Source organism: Mustela nigripes, chromosome 2, assembly GCF_022355385.1.
Source record: "Mustela nigripes isolate SB6536 chromosome 2, MUSNIG.SB6536, whole genome shotgun sequence".
Taxonomy (NCBI): domain Eukaryota; kingdom Metazoa; phylum Chordata; class Mammalia; order Carnivora; family Mustelidae; genus Mustela; species Mustela nigripes.
Window position 1 is genome coordinate 98,499,627 of NC_081558.1, and position 12,588 is coordinate 98,512,214.

Sequence of the window (12,588 nt, forward strand, 5' to 3'; positions counted from 1 at the left end):
CTCTGTCTTCACATAGTCTTCCCTCTGTCTTCCCTACTGTCCCTTTTTGTAAGGACACAAGTCATACTGGATAAGAGCGTCCACCCAATGAATCCACTTAACCTTAATTAATTCTTTAAAGGCCTTCTCTCCAAACAGTCAAATTCCAAGGTACTGGGGGTTAAGATTTCAATATATGAACTTTGGGGGACACAACTTAGCCCACAATAGCTACTATGAATATAACTGCTATGAACATTTTGGTACATACCTTGTACTGTTGCCCAAAGTGGTTGAGCCAGTTTTTACTCCTATTAGTAAGTATGAGAGCACAGTTGTCCTAACATCCTCACCAGCCCCTTCATCGTATAGATGAGAAATGGAGACCCACAGAGCTGAAAGGCCCACTTTCCCCAATATAGATCACGAACTTGAAGTTCAGAGCAGAACATACAGAGAAAGTCCTGTTCCCAACCTGCATTAGGAGTTCTTGAAAGTCCCAAACATATCCCCTTACCTAATCATCCAGTCACTCATCAAGAACTCTGAGAAACACCAGAGGCTCTGGTCCTGTGCTAGGCTCAGAAGGTGGGTGGCAAACAAGAGAGAGGTGAAACTTACATTTCGTTTGTAGCAATAGACAATGCGACTAACTGTATATTGCAGATTGTGGTAAGTGCTAGGCAAGAGATGAACAGACCCTGAGCTAGAGCATAATGGGCTTGGGAGTGGGGAGGGTAAAATCTCCTGGAGATGGGTGGCTCCAAGGGCCTATCTGAGGGGAGAGTCATGAAGGATTTGAAGGAGCCAGTCAGACCAAGGGCAAGGGAAAATGTCAAGGCAAGGGATATAGGAGGAGTATTGTCCCAGAAGTAGTAACAGCTCTCAGGTGGGAGATGGGCAGAAAAATGATGGTCTGTATAACTGGAGACAAGTGCACAGGGTAGGGGAGAGGCAGGAGATGAGGTCTAGAGGGCTGGGCCCAGAGTATGCAGGGCTTACAGGTCCTGTGGAGGGTCTGAATTTCATTCTAAAGGCAACAGCAAGCCCCTAGAGGGTTTCAAGGAAGTGACAGGCAACCTCTAACTGACATTAACAAATGCATTATGGGGGGTATGAGGAGAAAGAAGCAGGAAGTACACCAGGAGATTTTACCCTTGCTCAGGTGAGACATGTCAGTGACTTCAACTCAGGAAGTGGCAGAAGAGATAGATTGTGGGGGTAGAAATGATGGGACATGGTGATGGGTTGGATAAACTCACTGTCAGTTGAGAACCGACAGTGAGTCAAGGATGACTTCTAGGTTTTGAGCTTTGAACCTCTAGACAGTGGGCAAGGATCTTTCACCTATAACCTACTAAGCATTGTAGTGCATTCAGTCTGTGCATTCCCTTGTTCATCTTACTAGTGTGTATCTTGAACCTCAAGATTTAGTAGGTGTTCAATAAACATTTTTGAATGAATAACTGCATGCAAGAATGTTTTAGCATGAAATGAGTTCAATAGAGTTTTTTTTTTTAAAGATTTTATTTATTTATTTGATAGGGCACAAACAGGGGAAGAGGCAGGCAAAGGGAGAGCAGGCCCCCACTGAGCAAGGAGCCCGATGTGGGACTCGATCGCAGGACCCTGGGATCACGACCTGAGCCAAAAGCAGACACTTAACCTCCTGAGCCATCCAGGCATCCCAGTAGAGTTTTGTGGGTTTTTTTTTTTTAATTTTTTGCTGATGTAAAATTCACATAACATTAAAGTAACCATTTTAAAACGGACAATTCAGTGGCATTTAGTACACTCCAATTTTGTCCAATCATTACCTCTTTCTAAAATATTTTTACCACCCTCAAAGGAGGTCCTGTACCCACTGAGCATTCACTCCACAAACCCTCCTCCCTGCCAGCCCCAGGCAACCACTAGTTGCTTTCTATCCTGATGGATTTACCTATTTCTGGATATTTCATTTAAATTTAATCATACAATATGCAATCTTCTGTGTCTGACTTCTTTCTCATCATAATATTTCAATAGATAATATTTTCTAGGTTCATCCACATTATAGCACGCATCAATACTTCCTTTATATGCCTGAGTGATATACCACTGTACGGGTGTACTATATTTTGTTAACCATTAACCCCTCAATGAACACTTGAGTCGGAAAACTCTTGGCTATTGTGAATAATGGTGCCAGGCACATCTATGTTCAAACATTTGTTTGAATACCTATATCCAATTCTTTTGCGTATATGCTTAGAAGTGGATTTTTAGGTCATGTGATAATCCATGTTTAACTTTTTTTGAGGAACTGCCATAGTGTTTTCCAATAGCTCAGTAAAGTTTTTCTGAATGAACAAAAGACAAGGTAAGTGTGAGATTTTTCTACCCTCCACAAGCAGCACGTTTTGCTGCTTTTGCACCTTTTGCAAATTATGTGATTTGAGTCAAATTACTTAACTTCTCTGGGCTGCCTCTTCATCCTCAGAGTGGGGAAAATAAAACTTACCTCCGTTTCTGAAACTTCAGGCACAGACTTAGCCCTGCAAATTAATTGTCTTCCCTTACAGGCTGACCTTGCGATTTCGCACTCCACTCAGGCCCCTCTGTGCGTTTAGGGCCAAGTCCACGCTAGAGGCCCCCAGCCCAGCCTTGCTGCAAACTACGACTCCCAGCAAGCACCTCTTCCCGGCCGCCTCTCCCACCCTGGTGCGCGTGCTTTGGCAGACGTGGCACCGGGAACTCGGAGGCGGGGAGCGGCTGGGAAGTGGCCGTGGCTGTTGGACCCTACGGAGCTGCGGGAGCGGGAGCCTGAGTGGAGAGCGGAGCCCTCCGTAGGCAGCGGCGGCAGGGATGGCGCGGGTCGGGCGGGCATGGCTGCTGCTGCTGGCGATCTCGGTGAGGCTGCGGAGCTGGGGTCCGGGCGGGGGCGGCACGTGCGCCCGGCGTTGGGGTCCGCGCCCCCTGCTCCCGGCCCTCGTGGGACAAACGGGGAGAAAGCCCCCAAGTCCCGGGGTGGAGGCGTGCGTGCTGGGCAGGCAGGGACCCAGTGGCTGTGGGGGGAGGCGGCGGGGCGGCCCCTGCGCCTTCCTCACGGAGCGCTCCGGGGCGCAAGGGTTGGAGGGAGCCGCGCTGGATGCTTGCGCCGCAGGCACAACTTTGCGGGGGTGCAAGTCAAGGGGCAGCCGCCGCCTAGGGCGGGACTCCGGCAGATTGGGGGGTGCGCCGCGCCCGGGCTCTGGGCCCTGCACCTGTGTGAGTGCCGGGTGGCATGGGGGTGCTTTATACCTGCACTGCCGGAAACCTCGCTTTAGGGCCACCTCGCTCTCGGTTTTCACCCTGAGCAGCCGGGGTTTTCCACCCTGAGCAGCGGGGAAACTGCCTGTCACCGCCTGGGCCCCCGCCTGCAGGCACTGCCGGGCGGGCTGGGTGGGGTCCGCGGAGGAGTTCTGCTCATACACCCAACGGCCTCCCGCTCGAACCCCAGCCACTTTCTAGCTTGTGACGCAGACTATCACTTAATATATCTGACTTAGTCTTCTCATCCATGAAATGGGGACGGTAAAGGCACCCGGCTCACAAGACCGTCAAGGGGGTCGGATGAAGGAAGTTCTGGGAATTGCAAAATCGGAGGAGAGTGAAAGAGGGGTGGTCGGGTCGGTGTGCTGGGAGTGGTGGACTCTCTGAGAGGAGTTTGCTACACTTGGGGTTGGGGGTGGTAGCTGTCCCGGGGCATCCCTAGAAGAGGCCAGAATGGGTGTGGCCACCATGCCCTGGACTCTCTGGGTTTGGCCTTGGTGTTACTGTGGGGGTGTGATGGGATAATCTGGCCTGTTTTCACTTATCTCCATAACTCCTGGTCTCCCTTGTTTTAGGGCAATCTTGGTTCCTTTTTTTCTTTATTCCCCGAAGTTCCAGTGGAAAACTTTCTGCTGCTAGCACCCTCTCCAGCCCAGATTTTTCAGTTTTTTTTTCTTTTGGGTGTGGCAAGGATGCAGGGCAACATGAAGAAAACTGGAGTGTGGATTTAGTTACTTGAAACACTTCCATCTCCAGATACCCTGCCTTTTGGGGTTCACCAGTGAGGAGTGGCCCTGTCTCTTCCGGTTATCTGGAAGTGGGTGGGAAAGGAAGCTCCCTGCCTCCTGGATCTGGCCTTTCTCGTTCTGGGAGAGAGTGTGGAGTGGGACAGTGTCCCTTCACTTGCATCTGTGTGTGTAAGATCTGTTTTGCATTCTATTTTCTGGAGCCAGCTGGCCAGGGCTGGTCTCTAGGCCAGGTGGTGCTGCAGGACTGGGCAGAGGGGGCCAGCTCCAGTGGGAGCCCCTAGCAGGTCTTTGCACTTGGGCTGTTTTAGCGGGTCCTGCTTCCCTCCCCCCACCCTTCTGTAAAAGTAGAGGGCTTGGGAACCTGACTGGGAAGAAGTTTCATTCAGCAAACATTTATTTGTCAACCACATTGTTTGGGGTTGGATTGGATTTTGGATGGAGAGCAAAGCACAGACTGTCCCTACCCTCCCCAGTGCTGTGCTGGTTTGGGCAGGGGAGTGAGTCCTGTGAGCAAATAAAGACAGGACAGTGAACTCTAATACCCGAAAGGCTGAGAGCCTCCATTGAAGAGGGGGGCTACACATTAATTTGGTGGGAAGGTCAGCCCCAGCTTTCTTGAGGCAGTGGGTTGTACAGTCTGGAGGGAGTGTGGGGAGAGTGCAAAGTGCAAAGACCAGCCTTTGAGGTCTGCTCCTGCATTGAGGTACAGAAGGGTGGTGAGTAGGTTTGCCAGGAGCACTAGAATGGGTAATCTGCAGAATGAAATAGACATTATCCTTTCCCCATGCCCCAGCTCGGCTCAGCAGGTGTCATTGGTGCAGTTTCATTGTCGAGCGGCTTGTGGATACCAGGGTGGGCCTCTGTAAATTTAAACTCTATGTCCATCTGATAAGGGCTCCCAGGTCCTGGGAGTGTACTGGGTTTCCTTGTTCACTCAATATTTACCGAGAGCTGATATGTGCAGAGCAGTAGGCTGTGACCCAAGGAACATGAAGCAGTATAAAGGGGTCTACAGAGATTCATGGACAGTGATCCATACCTACCACATTTTTTACAACAACAAAAATTTGGAAATGGCTTAAATGCTCAACAATAATAGCATGGTTTAAATGACTTTTGGTCCTGTCCATGCCGTGGAAAGTGATGTTTATAAAGAATGTTTGTATTTACTAGAATGCCATGATTATCAAAATATTTTATGATGCTTATGAGGAATATTTAGGGACGTGGCAAAGTGCTCGAGTGTGATAATTAGGGGAGAAGCAGGGTACAGCATGAGTCCCAGGGTGGCTGATGGTAGCTGCGTAAGTGGTTGAGGAATTAGCCCTGCACTGGAACGCCCATAGTGATTGTTTAGGAAGGCACAGTTGTGGGTGATGTTTGTTTACTTCTTTGCTTATGCTTTTTTTTCTGTTCCCCCAAGTTTTCTCTATGAATATGTATTAGTTTTTGATCAGAAAAGTTAATAAAGGAAAAAAATGTTCCTTTGGGTCCGGCCTTTCAGCCTTGCACAAGAATATGGGGATGAAGAGAGTCACAGTTAATTCTTTGGACCAGTTAGTTCCAGCCCCTCCCTCCTGGCTGGGTGTCTCTGCCCTAGGCCTGAGGAGGCTGTGCTGTCCTGCCCATGCTCCTGGGGCTGACTGTCCCTTCCTGCTGCCCAGCTCAGCTCCCCTCTGCGGCTGCCCCTTCCCCAGACCATCCACGCTGACTGTGGTGTAGTCTTTTTCCAGTCCTCAGGATGGAGACTTGTTGCAGCTGGAGAGGATGCTAAGGCTAAGTCACCCAGCTCAGCTGGTTACAAAGTTAGGCCAAGGACCGAAGCTGGGCTCTGACAGTTTTCATAGGATAATAGACACATTGGAAAAGTAACAACAGTGAATGGTTTTTCCATGAATCAATGAAGATATTTTCAGTTTAAAAACTTGTCTGCCTTCTTTTTTTTTTTTTTTTTGACATGATGTCATGTTGGGGGGGGTGGCTTTCAGTGTCCTTTTGAAAAATTAAAGTAGGAATCATATATTGTGTGCTTTTTAGAAGGTATTGATAAAATTCTTTTAAATATTTAATATACATTATGTATTATATTTAAAACATATGTATGTAAAGTATTTTTAAAATATATGAAATATATTTAAAAAAATATATCCTGACAATCTCTGAGATTCAGAAGTCTGAGAAATACCAACGTAACTCAGCTCTTTCATTTTAGAAAAGCGAGGCTTTGAGAGGGAAGGGTCTCGAGGCCACCATGTTTGTAAAAGCAGAGCTGGGATTGGTGCCAGGCTCCTGAATTATAAATCAGGTTTCTTACTGCTCCATCACTGCCATCCCAGCCCCCTACCTTCCACCTGCTTCCCTCTTTTCCAGTCCCTGCTCTGGTCTCTGCCCTTGACAGTGGCTTGACGCTCAGCACCTGGTGGGACGGTGGGCGGGGCTGCAGGAAGCAGATGTCTGTCTCCAGTCTTTCCTGCAGAGCTTTCAATGTACACGTATTTAGGTTCTACACCATTATATATTTAATAGGCTTTTGTGGGCTGGCCTGGGGACCTAATTGCCATTTATAATGCTGTTTGGAAACTGGAGTGCACTTTTCCCACAGAAATAAACACATTACAGAGGAAGTTTTAAAACACAACCGGCACATGAGTTGGAGGAACAGCTGAGAGCCATATGGAAGGGAGACACTGAGCACTGTGGATCTGGGCCAGGGTGGGGCCACGGGGCACCTTGTCATTGAGTGCTGTGGTGGGACTGGGGTGGGACCATGGGGCACCTTGTCACGAGAAGGGTCCCAGCTCACGCCTTACAACGAGAGCTGACTCTTGAGCTCTGTGCCAGTGGGGATCCTCCTGGTTCTGCCCGTTGTGTCCCCAACACCTAGCCCAGGACCCAGCATACAGTCATTCCCTAGTCCATAGTTAGCTGAGGGAACCATTGTCATAGGCAGAGAAAGGAAACTGTCTGAGACAGAAATACAGGCAATGAGGAGTTATGGTCCAGGCTGAATGGAAGGAAAGATTTGAGTCTGGCGAGGGGGGATAAGAGTGGGAAAGTGGATTGTGAAGAAGATTACATGACTGGCAAAGCTTTGGGGATTTGATTCTGTAGGTAGTGGAGAGATGTGATGAAAGCTGCCCTTTTAATAACAAGAGCAGTCAGTGCACAGTGTAGGCTTGGGTTGGAGTGGAAGAGACTCGATGAATTTTCCCAGAACAACACTTTCTTATCTGTTATCTACAAGATAAAGTCAAATGTGATGCTGTGGACAGAACATGGGTTTTTAGCCAGCCTGACACTCAGGAGCTGTGAGACCTTGGGCCCTGCCTCCGTCTTCTTTCTGTTAGTCGTGGTGATGATACCCTTTTGCAGAGTTGAAAGCATCAGAAATAACACAGGAAGCAGCCAGCACAGTGCCAGCGGGGGGGGGGGGGGGGGGGGGGGCAGTAAATGGGAGCCATGGCAGTTATCTCAAGTTGGAGAGGAGAGGTACTCAGGAAGCCAGGAGGCTGTGGCTGTGGAGGGCCAGAGGGGGTGTAGGCAGAGGCTTCAGGCTGGGAGTTGGGGGGCTCTGGTGCTGGGATTCTCCCGTCACAGGTCCTCTGAGCTGGGCTCTGGACTCTCTGTCCCTCTCAGTGGGTGGGCCCCCACAAGAGGCCCTGGATGAGTGGGAGAGGCTGCCGAGGAGCTAAAGATTTAGGCGCTCTGGGTTTCTGTCCCGTTTCTTCTGAATGTGGGTCCTCTCTTGAGAATGAGGAGAGTAACCACACCATCTCCCCAGAGGGTTTGCTCCAGCTGTGTGGTTTTGTTCCCTGGGGCTCTTGTGTGTCATTTAGTGGTGGTGGCAGGTTTTGGAGGCTTAGTGACAGTGGGTCAGAGAGTGATGCATGGGGTGTAAGGACCCAAGTTCTCTTGTGTTCCGAGGACTTCGTGGTTTCTTTGACTCCCACCCACCCCATACCTAGCATCTTAGGTCCCAGCGGGGAAGGGAGGAGCAGTGATGCTTGTCCGTCGCTAGACTGCCTGGCGTATCTTGCAGCGCTGACTGGAGCTTCTGGCTACCCAGTTGATCTGTTGTCGAGGATTATATGACACTTGGCACATTTGTAGACGATGTTAGAGTTTGCAAAGCATCTCCATGTATTTTATGCTGGTGAAACCGCTTCTAAATACTAGCTTTGCCATCATGGGGTGGGGGGGTTAAATACACTCAGATGGACTGTAGGTTTAGAATATCCTTCTGATGTCTTTTTATTCTCCAGGGTCATCCTGAGCCCCCAGGTAGATGTGCATTTTGCCAGATGGCCTGATGGCAAGCCTGTGGCTGACTTCATGGCAGCTGGCTGGGGTCAGGGTAGAGGTGGCCACCCTCTGCCCCGCCCCCCCCCCCATTTTACCATTCTCCCAACCCTTTGGCTTGAGCAGATGTCTTTAACTCATGAGCAGATGCTTTAATCCTTGCTTTGGAAGGTGTTGATGGAGACATAAGTCGAGGGCTCTATGCTGGGGCTGAAACATGGAGGTGATCTAGTATCTGAGTTGAGAAGTGGGGTTGCCTGGAAAGTTCTGTTGTTGGGTCGAGTAGAGCTGGCTTGCAAACACTAAGTGGGTCTGCTTTTGTCGAGGGGTCTGACTTTGCTAGGCCCTGGACGGAGTACGGTACATGCTCTGTATCTCTAAGGCATGTGGACAGACATCTGCTTGCTACTTGTGTCACGGTGTTCATTCATCCCCCAGGTCTTTCTTTTTTCTTTCTTTTTAAACAGATATTTCTTGATGGTCTTATGAGTTAGATATATCATGCTGAGGCATTAGGGACATAATGGTAAATAAGATGGACATCATCCCTTCCTCCCCTTGTCTGGTGGGGGAGCCACTAATTTATTAATTCGGGCAGGAAGTGCTGGAAAGAGGAAATATAAGGTGATAAACGAATGTATAACATGGGTCCCTAACCTTAATGCAGGGAGGCAGGAAAGGCTTCTCTGAGGACTTATGGGCCCTTTCTTAGAATAACGTTTTTAAATGTATAAAACAATGCACAAGATTACAGAGCAAACCAATGGTACTGAAGTACAGTTACCAAAATACTACAACAAGTACGTAATAAAAATATTTATATTCATAAATGCATCATTTAAGAAGAACTGATGGCAGGTTTCGTATTTTCTGTACTATTTAGTGATGAGCATCAATGATGTTTCAAGATCTCTGCACCTTTTGTTATGAGAAAAATGTAGTTTCTGGAGGACGAGAGTAAAAAAATTTGTATGATTTCTGCGTCACAGACACCTGCTAGTGCTTCTGTAGTTTGTTACCTACCTTTGTAATAAAGGTAAGGCCAAATTTCATTTAGAGGTTAGTGAAAATAAAGATAGAATTTTTCCCCACCCAAGTTCATAGACCTCATTGTAAGGAAGAATTATCCCAAAACTTGGAAAGAAAAGCTGATTTAGTGTCTTTATAATGTCATACTAGAGCATTGTCTAAGAAGGATGGCTAAGGGCCATCTGGTGCTCTAGGGAATATAACTTTGATTATCATTCTTTAGGACCCATACTCTACAGGTAGATGAGATGCAAATGATTTCTCTTTGGTAGAGAAGAGAGACGAGGTGGTTTCCCTGCAGGACATTAACCAGTTTGATAGGGATTTAGCAGCCTTCTAACAGGATGCCTTTTCCTCCCTATGACCTATATGCATATTAGTTTCTTGTAACTTCTTTTTTTGAAATATTTTTAAGTCTTTTTTTCCTTATATCTTTTTTTGATGTCCCTTATTAAGAGCTCAGTAACACTTTGGAAGAGGCTCTGTATCTCTTTGTTTGAGATTTAGGTTTTTAACACTTGAGAATTCTATGTGACCCCCATTTAAGAGCCACTGAGTAGGTAAGATGTGAGGACGTGGCACCGAGGAGGGAGGTCTGGGCTGGACATGTTAACTCAGGGGTGCTGCTCCAGAGGTGGGTGAGGCCCCCATGGCGAGTGTAGAGAGGGGAGAGAAGGTGGAGGCAAGTGAGCCCCGAGGAGCTTCCACATTGAAAGGCTGGGGGGACAAGGGATTGCAAAGAAGATGGGAAGCATGACTGGAGAGGTAGAGGGAGGCCAGGAGTGACCCGCTGGGGCTCACAGGTTGAGGCACAGAACTGGAGATGTCTGTGGGGCTATCTGTGTGGAAGTCATTGCGGGTCCTCCTCAATCAGCGTCTTCTTGGTGGTGGTGGTAGGGGAGCGTATGAGGGGGCTGAGGAATGGATAGGGGGTGACTGGAGATGGGGGATTCTGGCTGTGAAGGAGAACGGAGTGGCATGGAGTCCAAACATGGGTGGGTGGCAGAGGTTTCCCAACCTGGCTGTGGATCCAAATCCCCTAGAAGGGGATACGTGTATGGTTGGATTCCCGGCCTCCCCGGATCTGTGGGCTGATGCTCTTCAAGGATAAGGCCCAAGAATCTATTTCTAAAAAACCTATACTTAGAGCTATTGTGCCTACAAAGCAGGAAGATTTACCAGTTTTGTGCATAGTGTTTTGCCCGCCTAGGCCGTTACTCTGGGCTGAGTGGCGTGGAACACGCTCTCCTGTGTCATGATCCATGGGACGCTGCAAGGTGGCCCTTGGCTCGAGCCTACATTGCTTTGCTTTCCTCTGAAGGCGTGCAGGAAACTGCAGGGAGCAGGTAGCAGGGAAGATGGGTCAGGTTGTCGCTGCATCTCCTTGACTTGGTGTCCTTTAATGGCTGCCCCAGAGGGGCAGGCGGTCCTGGTGGCCTCCCTGGTCTTGTTTTGGGTGGAGCTCTAGGGAGCCCAGCGGGCTTGAGGGATATCTGGGAAGTGTTTGTGTGGACTCGCTGTTTTCAGAAGTCAGGCAAGTCTTCGGCTTCACCTGAGGGCTCTCCCTTCGCTTCTGTGAGCCTCAGTTTTCACATCTCTAAAGTGGGGATAACACAACCTCCCGCCCAGATTGTTTATGACAGTTTTTTGAGTATTTTTACTGCAACTGCTGCAAACGCAACTCTACATTTTACATCATTGCCAAGTGTATATGTACATAACTACAACAGATATAAAGGTTTTACAGAACACTTAGTCTTGCTGTTTATGGTACATACTGATGTTTTCTAGTTAGCGTCATTTTTAAAATGCTGGTGGTAATGCACTGAATTGATTTTGTGACTCGGCTCATGAGTTGAAGCCTGAAGGGGAGAAAACACTGGTTTAAACCCTGAACCTTAAGGGACAGAGAGAGAGAATGTGTGTAAAAGCATGGATATACACCATGGGTCGTGAGCGCCTGAATTGTTACCTTCTTCTCAATTAACGAAGCTTCGAGGCAGAGTTGGATTTCCGGAGTGGGAATTTACCTGCTCTCCCTCCCTCCCTGCTGCCTGATTCACTGCTCCCTCTACCCCCTCTTCCTTGTTAGCAGGCCTGGCACACCAGGCTGGCAGCGGCCCAAAGCCCTCTTGGCGCTAGGAGAGGTTTTTCAAAACATTAAAAGCTGTAGGGACTTAAGTCCTGGTTAAATGCACTGCAGTTGCAATTTCAGGATAAGAAAACCTGTTTTCTTAAGCTCTCGGATCAGTTGTCCTGCCCCTGAATTGTCCCTTGTTGACCGCCGCATGCTGTGGGGAGCACTAGGGAGGAACCCTGTATTGCGTGGCCCACATGTGCGGTGTGGCGTTTAAAGGAAGCAACATAGAGGAAGTGCACCTAGTTTGGTGTTTAGACGACCCAGCAGGAACATGTGTGTGGCTCCAGGGGTCTGTGGTCTCCATGCTCCGGCCGGGGCATCCGAGCATGTGAGATGGGGCTCTGGGTCACTATGCACCTATCTACTCGCTGTGTGATGTTGAGCAAGTTTCTTAGCTCCTCCTGTCTCAGTTTCCTTATCTATAAAATAGTGATACCAAAAGGACCTGCAGAGTTCTCTTGTCAAGATGATTAAGTGAGACGGGCCTGTGGATTTCTTAGCTGCTCCTGGTCCCGCAGGAAGCACTCCGCACTTGGAGCTGTTGTCATGACTGGGGGCTCATCCCTAGGCCCTGGATTTAGGGACTGGAGAATTTGGTCTGTTCTGTGCCAAGTGCTTTCCTATCTCTCTCTCTCTCTCTTTCTTTCTTTCTTTCTAAAAGATTTTATTTATTTATTTGACAGACAGAGATCACAAGTAGGCAGAGAGGCAGGCAGAGGGGGAAGCAGGCTCTCTGCTGACATCGGGGCTCGATCCTAGGACCCTGGGATCATGACCTGAGCTGAAAGCAGAGGCTTTAACCCACTGAGCCACCCAGGCGCCCCTCTATCTCTCTTTCTTAATAAGCACATTTAGCTCCTAAGCTGCAGCTAGTCAGGGCTCCACCACTCAGAGCCAGGCCCTCTCTGTGTGTCTGACACACACATACACACACACACACGTACACACACACTCACGCACACACCCCGTTTAGGGACTCACGGTACTTGTTTTCATTTCAAAGGCTGCTGGGTAGACATTTGCACATTGGGAAGGATCAGTGGTGAAATTCCCAAACTTGGTTTCTGGTGAGGCCTTCATCCTGGCAAAGAGTGCTGT

General features: G+C 48.7%; 1 protein-coding gene across 1 annotated transcript in view; it reads left to right on the forward strand.

Moving 5' to 3' along the window:
• The first annotated feature begins 2,683 nt into the window (after nt 1-2,683).
• Nucleotides 2,684-12,588, forward strand: part of PDIA5 (protein disulfide isomerase family A member 5) — a 91,476-nt gene continuing 81,571 nt past the window's right edge. Inside the window, exon 1 of the mRNA XM_059391078.1 lies at nt 2,684-2,871. Coding sequence (XP_059247061.1) covers nt 2,827-2,871 — 45 coding nt within the window. The 5' untranslated portion in view covers nt 2,684-2,826. The remainder of the gene's footprint in view (nt 2,872-12,588) is intronic.